The 16,674-nt window shown below is 38.0% G+C and overlaps 1 protein-coding gene across 2 annotated transcripts in view; it reads right to left on the bottom strand.

Annotated features, from left to right (window-relative positions):
- Positions 1–5,527: 5,527 nt before the first annotated feature.
- Positions 5,528–16,674, bottom strand: part of VNN1 (vanin 1) — a 33,614-nt gene continuing 22,467 nt past the window's right edge. For both annotated transcript variants that reach the window (XM_011973998.1, XM_011974008.1), the window contains 2 exons: positions 9,004–9,174; positions 5,528–7,995 (listed from right to left, as the gene is read on the bottom strand). In XM_011973998.1, the coding sequence (XP_011829388.1) occupies positions 7,813–7,995; positions 9,004–9,174 (354 nt within the window). In that variant the 3' untranslated portion in view covers positions 5,528–7,812. The remainder of the gene's footprint in view (positions 7,996–9,003; positions 9,175–16,674) is intronic.

Raw genomic sequence — 16,674 nt, 5'->3', positions numbered from 1 at the left:
TAAATTGAAACCACAGTCCAGGATTAGGAAAGTTCCAAAGTCTTCACACCTGACTATGGAAATTTGACAAGTACAGTTGACTCTTGAATAATGTGGGTGTTAGGGGTGCCCATCTGTCACAGAGTTAAAAACCCAAATCTAATTTTTGACTCCCCACAGATTTAACTACGAATAGCCTATGGTTGACCAGAAGCATTACCAATAACATAAATGATTGATTAACACATATTGTATATGCACATATTGTATTATTTGCTGTATTCTTACAATAAAGTAAGTTAAAGGAAAAATGGTATTAAGAAAGCCATAAAAAATAGAAAATACAATTGTCTGTCTGAAATGGGGACACCTGCAGCTGTAGACCACAATCTATGGTCCGTATCAAGCAATTCAACTTTTTCTTGTAATGTTGTGACTTTTTTTTGCTTCTTGGAAGCATTTCCACCATCACTAGTGGCACTTCCTATGGGTCCCATGGTGTTACTCAAGGTTTGTGGTATTGCACTAAACACAATGAAAAATACACAAGAACTCCAAAATCACTTTTTGCTGCAATCTCCAGTTTACTGAAGAGGAACTGCTCATGCAAAGACGATTATTGTCACAGGGCGTGAAGCAGTCTTGCAACACTTGAGCTCACACAGTAGCAACAGGAAGGGGCAATAACATTTTCACAGTAGTACAATATGTAATACTACAGTAAATTTTATGTGGTAATGACTTAATACTTCATCTTTACACATAAAATCTTTACAATGACTTAATACTGCATCTTACATTTCTCTTCATTGCAAATGGGATTATGTACAGTCTGTAAGTGCATGTGTATTCTGATAAATTTTGCCTTTATATAATAGATTTGTATATATTTTATGGCAATAAATGATAAAATGATAACATGTATGCTTTCATGACTTATCTTTTTCTTAATTTTTTCAATATTTCTAGGCTATGTGGTTTGTCTGCAAGATTTTTCAAATTGTCACAGATCTCCAAAATATTTTTCAATATATTTATTGAAAAAATCTACATATAAGTGGATGTGTGCAGTTCAAACCTGCGTTGCTCAAGGGTCAACTGTACTGAGCTATGAATAGAAAAAAACTATAACAGACAGATACTCCTGAGATGCTTGGAGGCTGGAGGAGAATGAGATTATCACCTGGACATCACTGTTGAGCAGAAGTCAACCCTCTACCACAAGCCAGATGCTTTTCCCTATATGAGGGCATTTTTGAAGGCTGGCTTTTGAAGGGATATATAGTCTGTTTCCTGTCTGATAGCACCACACCCATGCAAACCTTTCTGTCATAGCACTTTTCTTTCTTTCTTTTTTTTTTTTTTGAGATGGAGTCTCGCTCTGTCGCCCAGACTGGAGTGTGACACTGCAAGCTCCGCCTCCCGGGTTCACACCGTTCTCCTGCCTCAGCCTCTTGAGTAGATGGGACTACAGGCGCCCGCCACCACGCCCAGCTAATTTTTTTGTATTTTTAGTAGAGACGGGTTTTCACGATGTTAGCCAGGATGGTCTCAATCTCCTGACCTCTTGATCCGCCCACCTCAGCCTCCCAAAGTGTTGGGATTACAGGTGTGAGCCACCGCTCCCAGCCTCTGTCATAGCACTTTTCTAGAAGTAGAAACACAGCTGACTCACATTTTAGTCTGCATCTGTGTCCAAATGTGGTTCCCCAAACATGCTTTGGCCTGTGTGTGTGGCCATCAGTACATGTATATCTGTGTGTGCACATGTTCCTCTGCCTTGCCAATTTAAGAAACTTCATATTTAGTATTTGAAAGTGCCAGATTTTTATTGTATTATAGCGAACTCTCATTAGTTCTCCCCTCCCCTTTTCTTTACCACTTTCCTCTCATCATTGTTTCACGTTAGACCTTGTTACTTTTCCATGACCCTCTCCTTGGATTCACTAAGAACTCTGGATAAATAGTAGATCTCTGCTGGGCACGGTGGTTCATGCCCGTAATCCCAACACTTTGGGAGGCCAAGGCAGGCGGATCACCTGAGGTCGGGAGTTTGAGACCAGCCTGGCCAACATGGTGAAACCCTGTCTCTACTAAAAGTACAAAAATTAGCTGGGTGTGGTGGCATGCGCCTGTAGGCCCAGCTACTCAGGAGGCTGAGGCAGGAGACTCGTTTGAACCCAGGAGGCAGAGGTTGCAGTGAGCCAAGACCGTGCCATTGCACTCCAGCCTGAGAGACAGAGCAAGACTCCATCTCAAAAAAAAAAAAAAAAGAAAACACTGTAGATCTCAATTTTTAAGGGTACAGCTTTTCTTTATGTTTAGTCTATAAGTTGCCATGATAAAAATGGTATACACAGTAACAGCACTATAATACAGCACTATTGATTTATATGTGTTTTCCTCGTATTTTAAGATTGGGTTATCATTATCGTCATATTTGAAGTGCTACAGATATTTAGATTTACTAGGTCCCATATTTACTTAGTATTTTTATCCACTAGGTTTCATTTAAATTACACAAACCCCAAATAGGTAAGAATATTATTAGAACATAGATTTGTTTTTGCATTTTCTGTAAACAATAATTCCATTGCACACTAGAGCATGCTGCCTAAGCATTATTATAAGTGTAGGATACTCTCTTCATCTAAGAATTTTACTATCTTTTCAAAAACAAAAATTATGGTGAAAGGTAGGGGTCCAGTTTCATTCTTCTGCATATGGCTAGCCAGTTATCCCAGCACCATTTACTGAATAGAGAGTCCTTTCCCTATTGCTTATTTTTGTCTACTTGGTCAAAAATTATATGGTTGTAGGTGTGTGTATTAGACTGTTCTTGGCATTACTATAAAGAAATGCCAGAGACTGGGTAATTTATATGAAAAGAGGTTTTATTGGCTCATGGTTCTGCAGACTGTACAGGAAGCACAGTGCCAGCATCTGCTTCTGGGGAGGCCTTGGGAAGATTTTACTCATGACAGAAGACGAAGCAGGAGCAGGCGCTTCACATGGCAAAAGCAGGAGCAAGGCAGAGTAGGGGGACTGCTACACGCTTTTAAATGACCAGATCTTGTGAGAGCTCACTATCGCCAAGAAGTACCAAGCTGTGAAAGCTGCATCCCCATGACCCAAATGCCTCCCACCAGGCCCCCACCTCCAGCATTGGGTATTACAATTCAACGTGAGATTTGGGTGGGGACAAATATACAAACTATATCAGTGTGCAGCTTTATTTCTGAGTTCTCTATTCTGTTCCACTGGTCTGTGTGTCTGTTTTTGTATCAGTACCATGATGTTTTAGTTACTGTGGACTTATTGTAGTTTGAAGTTGGGTAACATGATGCTGCTGCCTTTGTTGGTTTTTGTGTGTTTGTTTTGTTTTTTGCTTACGATTTTGCTTTGGCTCTGGGGGTTCTTTTCTGGTTCACATGAATTATAAAATAGTTTTTCTAATTCTGTGAAAAATAACCTTGGTAGTTTGGTAGGAATAGCACTAATCTGTAGGTTATTTTGTTAAGATGGATTAAAGATTTAAACATAAGACCTGGGAACTACAAGAATCTAGATGAAAATGTAGGAAATGCCATTCTAGGCATCAGCCTTAGAAAAGAATTTATGGCTAAGACCTTAAAAGCAATTGCAACAAAAAAGAAAATTGACAAGTGGAACCTAATTAAACTAATGAGCTTCTGCACAGCAAAAGAAACTATCAACAGAGTAAACAGACAACCTACAGAATGGGAGACAATACTTGCAAACTGCATCTGACCAAAGATCTAATAAAGGTTAATATCCAGAATGTATAAGAAACTTGAATCAACAACAACAAAAAAAACTCCATTAAAAATGAGCAAAGGACATGAACAGATCCTTCTCAAAAGAAGACATGCAAGTAGTCAAGAAAGATATGAACAAATGCTCAACATTACTCATTATCAGAGAAATGCAAATCAAAACCACGATGAGATACCATCTCATACCAGTCAGAATAGCTATTATTTAAAAAGTCAAAAATAACAGCTGCTGTTGGGGCTGTGGAGAAAAGGGAGCTCTGTACTGTTGGTGGGAATGTAAATTAGTTCAGCCACTGTGGAAAGCAGTTTGGAGATTTCTCAAAGAATTCAAAACAGAACTACCATCTGATCCAGCAACCGCATTACTAACTATATACCCAAAGGAGAAGAAATTGTTAAAAGACATGTGCGCTCGTATGTTCATGATAGCACTATTCACAATAGCAAAGACATGGAATCAACATAGTTGCCCATCAGTGATGGGTTAGATAAAGAAAATATGGTACATATACACCATAGAATACTACACAGCCATAAAAAAGGACAAAATCATGTATTTTGCAGCAACATGGATGCAGCTGGAGGTCATTATCCTAAGCGAGTTAAGGCAGGAACAGAAAACCAAATACTGCATATTCTCACTTTCAAAGGGAAGCTAAACATTTAGTATACATAAAGATGGCAACAACAGACACTGGGGTCTACTACAGCTGGGAAACAGGGAGAGGGAAAGGGCTGAAAACTACCTATTGGGTGTTATGCTTATCACCTGGGTGACATTTGTACCCCAAACCTCAGCATTACCTAATATACCCATGTAACAAACCTGCACATGTACCCCCTGAATCTAAAATAACCATTGAAATTATTTTTTTTAATAATAAAAAAAATAAAAGTGACACATTTGGAACACGCCCAGTACAACCACAGGACAGTGAAGCAGAGGAAATTCGAGGTATCAGCTTTCAGTATAGAATCAAAGTGATGTGTTTCAGAACAGCTTTTGACGTTGACTTGATTTTCTAGTTGACTTTTTTAGTATTCCTCTTGATATTCAGAACATTGTGATTAAGAGTCAGTTTCTTTCACTTTTGTTATATATATATATTTATATACTTTTGATATATATTGTATATAAAATAGATTATTAGGAAAAAGAATATTGGTTTCTTCAAAGAATCAATTAGGTAAAGAGGGTAATGTTTTTAAGACCCTTTTTCCTAGTGGTTGCACTTCATGAATTAATAATTCTGGAACTTTTGCTGTTTATTTTATGTTACTTTTTAATGTATGTTCCCCTACAAAGTAAGCTTCGGAAAAATGAATACAAAAGTCCCATGGGCTGAGCATAGTGGGTCACGCCTGTAATCCCAGCACTTTGGGAGGCCTAGACAGGCAGATCACCTGAGATCAGATTTCGAGACCAGCCTGACCAACATGGAGAAACCCCATCTCTACTAAAAATACAAAATTAGCCAGGCATGGTGGAGCACGCCTGTAATCCCAGCCTGTAATCCCAGCTACTCAGGAGGCTCGGGCAGGAGAATCGCTTGAACCCAGGAGATGGAGGTTGCAGTGAGCTGAGATCGTGCCATTGCATTCCAGCCTGGGCAACAAGAGTGAAACTCTGTCTCAAAAAAAAAAAAAAAAAAAAAAGTCCTTTGTGTATATTAAAAGGAGATGGTTTTACCACAAACTGCAGTTAAGGCAAACAGTTAAATTTACTATTGACCAAAAGTAGAGATTATTACATTATTTAATTTAATTATACAACATATAGAAAGTTTTTTAGTGTAGTACTTTTCTAATAGATATGACTATTGGGAGTGTATTTTGAAATACATATCACATACAGCAAAAAGAAAAGAAAAACAATCCTATTTTTAAAATTACATTGCAATATATACATATGTAAATATAAATACATATATTCACTGTGATAGCATCCAGAATGGCCCCCATGAAGCCCCACCTCCTGATATTCTCAACTCTGTTTGTTCTGTCCACATTGTGCCATTGTTGGTCCATGTGACCAATATCGTGTGAAAGAAGAGATGTCACTTCTGTGATTAGGCTTTCAAAGACTGTGGCTTACATCCAAGTTCCCTCGTTCTTTCTCTCATGTGCTTTCTCTCTCAGTATCATTGCTCTAGGAGAAGCCAGATGACATTTTATGAAAGTTTTTCTAGCATCCTACAGAATGGAGGCCTGACAACAACCGTGAGTGAGCTTAGAAACAGATTTTCTCCAGCCCTACCCGAGCCTTGAGATGATGGCAGCCCTGGGGACAAGTTAACTACAACTTTACAAAGGCCCTAATTCAGAACAACTCCACTAAGCCAGTCCTGGATCCTGACCCTCAGAAACTCTATAAGGTAATAAATCTTTGTTGTTTTAAGATATTAGTTTGGGGGCAATTCATTACACCACAAGGGAGACCTACCATAGTTGTCAATGTTGAGCAGAAAAGAAACATTTAGAATTCTTTTGAAGCTTTTAATAATTCAAGCCTATCACCAACACATCAATATGTTTTCTGTTTTACATTGAAATTATATGAGAGTATGGAGACTTGCTCTGTGGATTCCTGTTTCTAAATACATTATGGGTTTTCTTATTTTCTATTAGGTCTTGAAAAAAAGCTAATGTCAGTTAATGTCACCCAAAAGCACAAGGGATTTTACTCAAATATTTCTTGGATGATATAGTACTTTTTAGGAAGAACATCTGCCACAAAAATGTTTGTCTCAAAATGATGTTTTGCTGGCATAGATCACTGCTGCAAGTGCCTTGCTCTCCTGTGCAGAAAGGCATGCTTTGCACAGTGCATGGCTGCTATTGGTGCTATGTAATTGTCCATCATCACAGTACTATGATATTAGTGCTCAGAGTCTATTAGTCACCTTGCGAGATGTTTTGGCTTAAATGATGTTCTTTGTTTCACTGAATTGTGTAATGTCAAGAGATTCTGCTGTTACTAAAATAGAACACATAATGCTAGACTAAATACCTAACTTCTTAAAATGGGACTCTCTGATTTTCTAATTCCAGAGGAATTCAGTGATCTAATGGTTTCACTATCAATCCATCAGCAATCCTTCTCTAAGAGTGTCTGTTGGAGTCTTGGGGACCCAGATCAGCTGAATACTCTTACCAGGTAAGCCTTTTGTTGAAGCTTCAGATTATGGTAGAAAACAGTAGTGGTGGAGAGAGGAACAGGAATGGTCTTTGATTCGTTTGCCAGGGCTGAACAAAGTACCATGAACTGGGTGACTTAAACAACAGAAATGTATTTCTCACAGTTTTGGAGGCTGGAAATCCAAGATCAAGGTGTTGGCAGGGTTGGTTTATTCTGAGGGCCTCTCTCCTTAGCTTGTAAAGAGTTGTTTTTCCTTTGTGTCTTCATAAGGTCTCCCTTTGAGCCTGTTGTGCCCTACTCACCTCTTCTTTTATGAACACCAGTCATATTGAATTAGGGTCCATCCTAATGACCTTATGTTACCTCTTTAAAGACCCTGTCTCCAAATACAATCACATTCTGAGGTACTTCAACATGTAAATTTTTGGGAGACATTATTCAAACCGCAAGAGAATCAAAATGCATTGTTTAGGTAAAAAACTAAAATAGCAAACAAATAAAACCTTTGGAAATTTTCAACAGAGCTGAATAAGTGATATGTATTATAATAAAAGTGGTAACAAGAGCAGCCTTCTTGTAAGTAAATTTTATGATAGTTCTGATATGTTTTTTACCGGTAGTTTTTATTTCTTCTGCATAAAAGATTTGTAATACTTATTTGATATAATTAGCTCACTTCCAAGAAAGACCAATGTTCAAATACAGTTTTTTATAAAATCTACATTAACAGATAATTTATTAAGCTTATATTATCTGGTGTGTGTGTGTGTTTGTCTAAATAAAGAGAAATCAGTAATTCACTTATACTAGAGAACAGTATTAACCCAGAGCAATCTTTCTTTTCTTATCCATCATTTTTTAAATTATCCCAAGTAAAAAACAGAAAATGTCAATATTCTACCAAATTAATGAGTATACAATAGGTGCTATAACTATTAGCATTATTCTTCTTGCTTGTGCTGTGAGACCTGATGAAGCATTTGATGCCCAGTCTTTCTCATACAACCTCCCAAACAGAGTTACTGTTAAGACAGGTCCAGATGTTGGCTTCAGACTAAACAAGCGTCCATCAGTTGACACCTGATTAAAACAAAAAAGTAGGCAAAGGCTACATTCAAGTTATACAATCCCATAACTCACTTTAAAAATTTACTATAACAGAATGAAGAAACAAAAATGCTGGCCAAATTCTATTGCATCAGAAAAATTTGAAATGTTGCCGAGTACGAGAAAAATTGGAGCTATGAAACTGGTACTGATTCATTTATTATTGAGATGCCTGTAATCAATATCTTCTACTTTACTTACCTGTGGAGGCGCCGTAAGAGTTAATAAACACAAACCAGTGGATTTGGCAGTATACAGAAGAGAAACCTAGTCCTCTCCCCACAATTGCTCCTCACAATGGCCTGAAGCAATTGACTAAGAGGGGTTTGAACTGAGCATCTGTCATTTCCTGTCTCTTGCTCACTACAACCACCTCATCATTCCATTGTCCTCCCTCACCCCAGCAGTGGTTTCTACCAGGGACGGGAAGTGAGAGGAGAACTAGCAGGAAGTCAGCGGAAGAATGTGGCTGGGCAGAGCACATGTGCAACAAGGGATTATTTCTGAACTTTAAAAAGTTTTTGCTTTTTTGCCAACATCAGCCACTGTCGAATTCTCTCTTTTTCAGCTTTTCCTTGTCTCTTTTCCTTCTACCGTCACACAGAGCCTTGACTCACTCGATGAGAGGGACTCCTTTCAACTTCCCTAGGCCGTCACTTCCCAGTATCCTAATGGGCTCCAGTGGGACTGGTTCTGAAACTACTCTCGTTGAATCTTCTTTCTATGTGGAAGACCTTAAACTCCCTATAATCCCCAAAATAAGATATATATCTTTTTATTCTCAAGGACACACTAATTACTATGTTAAGAATTCCCAGTCAAGAAATGCAGCCTGCTCAATGTCCTTCATGATCCCCAGGGACAATCTGACCCTTTCCAAATGGAAATTTGTATGATATTTGTAAGCACTTGAGCAGGCTTTTATACCAAAAAGTGCTTCCTCTTACATGAAACTAATTGGCAATATTCAAAGATTCTTACCTGAAATTCTCCAGGTGCAAGCTGATTTTCACTCAGCAACACCTCAGGAAAGACATACTGGGTTCCGAAAGTGCCACTGAGGGAGAACATTTCAAACCTGGTAGAAGCTGTTTCAACTGAGTCACCACAAGTGTTTAAATCAGTCGTTTTACACTTCAACAAGGTACAAATCTAGGGAAGTCATGAAAACCAGTAAGTCATAAGAAAGTCATGTGGGATTTGTTAATTTGCTTGATTTAATCATTTCATGGTGTATACACATATCAAAATATCACATCATACACTGTAAAGATATATAATTTTCATTCGTTAATGACAATAAAGCTAGGGTAAATTTTAAAGATAAAAATAGAATAAATAATTAAATAAAATGCTAGATGCTCTTAAAAAAAATGAGAAAGTCAACTGAAATACTCTCTTGATCTAGAAAAATGCCTATGCCACTTTATTTGGTAAAATAATGTTACTTCTTCATTAGAGTCATCCAGCTTATTATGGAATAATTAATACAACTAATAATAAAAATAAAGGACTTTAAGCCCCAGTGCCTCCTGCAATTCACTGTCAAAATGATTAGCCACGTAAAAGCAATCAGATCCTTGGCCTATAGCCATGAACAACTATATCTTCAATAATCTCAAGTTACTAATGATTTTAATTATCAAGAACTTAAAATGTGTTTAAAGGTTTAATTTAGGCACCTGTGTAAATCATATCTTATTGCCTGTTTCACACAATAAAAGAGCTTCAGAGTTGTAATGAACCCCAGCGTTGAACTAGAGGCAACTCCTGTAATCTGGAAAAGTCATATCCTCTATATCTGTGCAAGAACTGAAACACTTCTCCATTAAGTTTTTTTTCCACTATAGTATGTAACTATTGAATATAAAATCTAAGTATGTGAGTCATCTCACCATGCAGGCGAAAAGTTTCCAAAAGGAGATCCATATTCATTTAATGCCATCTGTACGGCATATTCCAAGTCACCTTCATTTCTTGCTTGACTAAAGCAGTAGCCACTAACTGGTCTCATTTTTTCCACTTTGCAGGTAGAAAGTAATCACTTCAGTGCAAGTGTATTAAGATGGGATACAAGTAACTTTCAGGTAAAGGTAGAATGAACAGATGCTTCAATTTTATTTTCTACAATCCTTCAAAAAGAACACTAATTTTTTAGCCCACAAAGATAGGAAAATAGGAGGATAGACCACAGCACAGTTTTAAAAACTAGGATGTTGATAGAAAAAGTAGTAACTGATTTAGCAGACCTAAGAAAGCCAAGTTCTAAACTAACAGTAGAAAGAGCCAAGAATCAACCCTATATATGCTGCAAAGCACTCAAAGATTTAATCACTGGGACCGCTCTGTACCTAGAGCTAGGAGTAAAGTTGTGGCAGTCAAAGGAAAAAAAAATGAGCAGAAAATTGTGAAGGATGCCTTGGATACTAAGTCCTCCAAAAAATTGGGTAACTGATCCTCCCCTACTCCAGTAAATGACTGACAATGTTTCCAGAGGGGGTAAAGTGGATGTTCTTTAGATGAAAGTTTGACACAGTTGAAGGGGATTACCTGAATAAATAATACTGAATGTTGAAAACGTTCCCCCTCAACCCCCACCCACACCTTGCAAGGCCATTTTCCCCACTTGGCTCCCTAATGCTGCCAGCAGGGATTTATCTTTCAGGAATAGGGTTGCCAGGTAAAACACAGGGCAGGACTCCCAGTTAAATTTGAAGTTCAGATATGCAACAAATAATTTTTTAGTATAAGTGTGTCTTAAATATTGAATGGGACATTCTTACACTTTAAAAAAAGAAAAATGTTTATCTGGGCTCTGAGCAGTGACTCCTGCCTGTAATCCCAGCACTTTGGGAGGCTGAGGCAGGTGGATCACTTGAGGTCAAGAGTTCGAGACCAGCCTGGCCAACATGGTGAAACCCCATCTGTACCAGACATATAAAAAATTAGCTGGGTGTGGTGGCATGCACCTCTAATCCCAGCTACTTGGGAGGTTGAGGCAGGAGAATTGTTTGAACCCAGAAGGCAGAGGTTGCAGTGAGTAGAGATCGTGCCATTGCACTCCAGCCTTGGCAACAGAGAGACTGTCTCAACCAAAAAAAAAAAAAAAAAAAATGCTTATCTGAACTTCAAATTTACCTGGAGATCCTGTATTTTTATTTCCTAAACTAGACAACTGATTCAAGAAGGAAATTAGAAGAATCTTGAAAACTGCGAGATATGACCATCCCAAGAGGAAGTCTCTAAAGACACTTACCTTAGACTTCCCCCCAGCAAAAGGTCCAGCTAGGTCATTCTATCATGAAGCTCAAAATTGGCAAGTGTTACTCACATGCTCAGAATTTTCTATGAGTTTTTGGTAATCCCCAAGAGTTACCAGATATGTGAGAAAAACTTATTGCATGAAAAAGCAAATAAAAAAGCAGATAAAAACAACTTAAAGGAAGCAGGGGGAAGGAGCTTCAATAAAAAGTTTTCTGAATAGCCTCAGAGAGAGAAGAAAAAATAATACATGCTCAAAACAACAAGTGTTGAAGAAAAAGTAAAACTCAGAAGACAAGAAAAAAGAGTTCTTGGAAATTATGAACATGTTAACAAAAATAAAAGATTCAGTACAAGATTTGGAAGATCAAGAGGAGGAAATCTCTCAGAAAGTAGAGGGAAAAAAATAAAGTAGTAAAAAATAGCAGAGAAAATGTCGGAAAATTAGAGCACCAATCCAAGAGGCAAAAGATCCCAATAATAAGAGTTTCAGAAAAAGAGAAAAAGAAAATGTAAAGGAAGAAACTCTGCATGCATTCTGGGGAAGGTGCAGAATGAGGAATACACATACAGAGAATCAAGAATCAGAAGAACTTCAGGATTCTCAATAGCAACATAAGATGTGAGGGTATAATACATTCACAATCCTGAAGAAGTAGTTATAACCACCTTTGAATTCCATGCCCAGGGAAATACTTAACTAAATTTAAGAGGAAAGGCACTTTCAGACTGGTAAGTCTCAAAAATCTTGCATCCCAATCAACTCTCTTTCCGGAAACTGTTAACAACAAGAAAGAGGGCACAAGCCCAAAACAAGAAAGATGGGGAACAGAAAACAGGAAATCCACACCGGGAAGTGGTAAAAAAAGAAAATCTTCACCACGAGGATAAAGGGAGATTCCAGGATGACTCCTATCATGTACAAGGCATGGAGAGCAGCCAGTTCAGATTAGAGCAATGTAACTAGACAGTGTTGACTCCAACAGAAGAAAGGAGCAGATAAAGGTAGAAGGAGAAAAACAGAGAACCCAAAGCAAGGAAATAGCTAAGAGAGCATTCCTAGGATGACAGTAAAGGAAATCTCAATATGACAGCTGTGCAGAAGGACTAGAGGGAAACCAGTGCAGAGAAAGGTTATTATTTTTAGCTCTAGATAATCTTATGAAAATGATATTGTGGGAAAATTATTCTGAGATGCCGTTGGAAGATATGGGGTTTTAACAAAAAGTCAAAGAAAATTAACTAAATTTTAAAAAATAAGGCAATTAATAACTTTAGGAAAAACAAAGAAAAAATATAAAAGCAATAAGTTTGCAATGACATATTGATATAAACAAAATTATGCATATTCACTACAGAATGCTTAGAAAATCTGTGTGGCAAGATAGGGGTTTATTTCACTTTTACCTCTCTCTGTTTCTCTTCACTTGGATTGGAGGTGGCTTTTGGTGATAATCAAGATTTTTCAAGCATAATATATCATCACAGTTAGACTATGAAAAATTACAAATATAATATTATACCAAAATTCTTTATCTTCAATACCAAAATCCAAAATCCTCTGAAAATAAAGGATTTTTGTAACCCACTGGCACATTGGCATTAAGACCTAACTTGAATTAACATAAGGCTATAACATTTTTATTCAAGCTATTTAAGGTGAATAGTCCCATGTTTTCCAATAGATATATTAATATGCTTGATTCTGGGTATTTTCCCAGATTCTGCTGGTAATATCAAGTAATATGTATTATTATCTTTAAATAGAAAGATTCCAAAACATAACTGGTACCAATCATTTAAATGGAATATCACCATCTAGCAAGATAAACAGAAAGCTTGGTTTTACTTGACAAAGCTAACCTACCTCACAACACTAAGAAAGAACTTCCCACAACTCTCTATAGGAAGAGCCGAGACTCTGGGGGAGGCAAAAACCTTTTCTATAGGAAAAGGTAGAGGAGGCAGGAAGGAAAAGGAGGGAAGAAGAGCTAAGAGATTACCCTCTTGTTTTGTGACCAACCTTTTTAAACTTAAAAATAATACATTACAATTTATACTTCAATTATAAAAATTTATATAGCAATATAATACCACATGTATGTCACAATATAAGGCTACATATGTTAATATACCATATAATATACCATATAATATACCATAATATACCATATAATTCATTTAATTTCCACTTGTTGGACATTTTGTACCTGTGTTCATGATACTATTTTTCCCCCTTTCCTCCAGCACCTTGGAACACTGAGTAGGAGTATTGATTCCTCCTATATTTTATTTTATTTTATTTTATTTTGAGACAGAGTCTCACTCTTTTGCCTAGGCTGGAGTGCAGTGGCACAATATCAGCTCACTGCAACCTCCGTCTCCCAGGATCAAGCAATTCTCCCGCCTCGACCTCCCAAGTAGCTGGGATTGCAGGTGCCTGCCACCATGCCTGGCTAATTTTTGTATTTTTAGTAGAGACAGGGTTTCACCACATTGGACAGGCTGGTCACAAACTCCTGATCTCAGGTGATCTGCCCGCCTTGACCTTCCAAAGTGCTGGGATTACAGGCCATCGCACCTGGCCTGATTCCTCTCATATTTTATATATTTTTTCTTTTGTAGCTCTTTCTCCTAGACCTACAAAGGCAATGAAGGCTCTCTCATTTGTTGAGAAACATACACACACACACACACACACACACACACATTTCTCCTGACCATGAGTCTCTGTTAAGCCCTTGTCTTGCTTCTCTTCTTCTTGTCTCAGATAAGACTTCTTGGGGAAAAAAAATGCATTCACTTCCCTTTGACTTTTCAACCCAATATAATCTGCCCATCATCCTATCATTATGAGCTCAGAAAATTCTGCCAAAATTATACTCAAAAATGCTAATAATGGTCAACGTATTGCATTAATACACCTCCCGATTTCCTTCTTCCAAGAGTCTCTACTTCCTTGCATCTACCAGATGTTCTCTTTTTAAATTATCTTTTATTTCTCAATTGTATTTGCAGGTTTCTTGTCCTCTGTCCTTTCCTGCCCCAAATACTGAAGCACCTAAAGGTTCTACCTTGTCAATAGTTCTTTATTGTCAGTACAGTCTCCTTTGCAGTGTCATTCACTCTTGTGTGCTTAATCGCCCCTTGTATCTTGCTGATTCTCGAAACAATATTTCTAATTCTAGTACTTCCGTTAAGCATCACACCAAAGTATTCAACAGCCAACTGACTGGGTCCAGCTGAATGTCTCATAACGACTTCAAAACCACCGTATCTATAACTGAACTCAGCCTCTACCCACTATCAACCAGTCTGCTCCTCTCTTGCCTCCTGATCTGTCAGAGGCATCTCACCCACCCAGCCATTCTTGCCAGAAACCTGCCACATTCTGGATTCTTCATTCTGCTTTCCTGTTCCACATCAAATTAGCCACTGAGTTCCGTTTTCTAAACATTTCTAGACTCCATGCTTTGCTTTTATTCCGACAAACACAGTCTTGGTCCAGACCCTTAATAAGACTATTTTAATAATCTAGTCTTTTGGGTCTTTGTTCCATCATCTACAGAGTAGTAAAAATGATACACTCCAAGGCAGATCTGACCACATCATTCCCTCACTGGACCTCTTCCACCAGCTGACCATCACCCGCAGAATAAAGGCTGAATCTTAAGTGTGCTCGGTAAGATCCTGCAGGACAGGATGTTGCCCCCAAGTTTATTTCCCACCAACCCCAGCATCTCGAGCTATGCCTTAGTAGCACTGACCTGCTTGATTTTCCCTGCAGACCCTGCTTCTGCCTGCATCCACACCCTTGTTCATGCTCTTCACACCACAAAGAATCCCCTCCTCCTCTTTTTCACCTGGATAATAGCATCAGCTCCAGAAACTTCCCTGCATTCCCAAATTAATCTAACGGGAGCTCTTTAGTACTCCTGCAGCAAAATGTGCATTCTACGGACTATCATATGCCAACCTATGCTGAAACTATCTGTTCAAATGTCTTTCTCCATTACTAATTCCTCAAGAGGAGAATCTATGCTTATTTATCTTCATATCATTAACACTAAATAAATACCTGGCATATAGTAGGCCTTCACTTGCTAAAATGAACAAGTATTGATAGAGTAGTTATCATAGAGCAAACAAAATACTGTGTAGTTGGCATAATTTCAGCACTCAAGGGGTTCTCAGTCTCAAATAAGTATGTGAATACTATGACATAGTATGTCTTTGATAAAGCTAAGCATATGGTGCTCTGGGAGCACACAAAGGAGGTACTTAACTCAGCTGGGGAGGTAGGAGTAGCTCCTTGGGAAATATCCAGGCAGGCTCCTTGGTGAAGATAACACCTGAAAAGTGCTATGAAAATGAGTAGGTGGGGCTCGCCATGGATAAAGGACCAAACAATCTGTGCAAACACCTCGAGGTTCTGCAGGTGCTAGCAAATAGGAAATAGGAAAATATCTCAATATTGCAGAAGACCAGGATATATGTAAGTAGAAGTGAAATTAGAGGATGGAGAATAGGAAGGGACCACACATCTAGACTTCGTATATCTTTCATGTTAAGAAATTTGATTTGTCAATTAGAAGTCAGTGAAGAATTTTAAGCCAGACAGTATTATAATCAAAAACAGCTTTTTGTGATTTCTGTAACTACAGTGTAGGGAACTGACTGGATGGAGCTGAGATTGTCAGACTGTCAACAGGAAGCTCTGTTAAGTGAGATAAGATGAGGGCCAGACCAAGGAAGAGAAGAGTAGAATTAGAGGACCATGGAGGCCACTTGTGAGCATGAGAGATTGGATCTTTGCAGCAATAAATCATTCCATTGAACAATCTTGGTGGTCAACTCCATTCATGTCCAGGATATACTTAGCGTCAAACTCTTTATAATGCAAGATAGGTATTTGTGAACATATAGGGAAAATGGTTTAATTTGTTCAGGAGGAAATAAAACAGGTTTTCAATGAATTGTTACAATTATCTGTAATTTAAATATTTATTTTTAATACTGCTACTGCAAGTAAATGTTCTGCCTTTCCCCAATCAGCTTAAAATCGAACTGACATCTAACTGACATCTAAGATTTCAAGATTTAGCAAATAGGCCAGGCTTGGTGGCTCATCCCTGTAGTCTCAATACTTTGGGAGGCTAAAGTAGGCGGATCGCCTGAGCTCAGGGAGTTCAAGACCACCCTGGCCAATATGGTGAAACCCAGTCTCTACTAAAAAAAAAAAAAAAAATTAGCCAGGCATGGTGGCGCTTGCCTATAGTCCCAGCTACTTGGGAGGCTGAGTCATGAGAACTGTGTGCCACTGCACTCCAGCTTGGGCAACAATGTGAGACTCTGTCTCAAAAAAAAAAAAAAAAAAAGATGTAGCAAATA

The sequence above is a fragment of the Mandrillus leucophaeus genome, unplaced genomic scaffold (assembly GCF_000951045.1).
Source record: "Mandrillus leucophaeus isolate KB7577 unplaced genomic scaffold, Mleu.le_1.0 Scaffold1007, whole genome shotgun sequence".
In the NCBI taxonomy this organism is placed as follows: domain Eukaryota; kingdom Metazoa; phylum Chordata; class Mammalia; order Primates; family Cercopithecidae; genus Mandrillus; species Mandrillus leucophaeus.
This window is presented reverse-complemented; position numbering and strand designations above follow the sequence as displayed.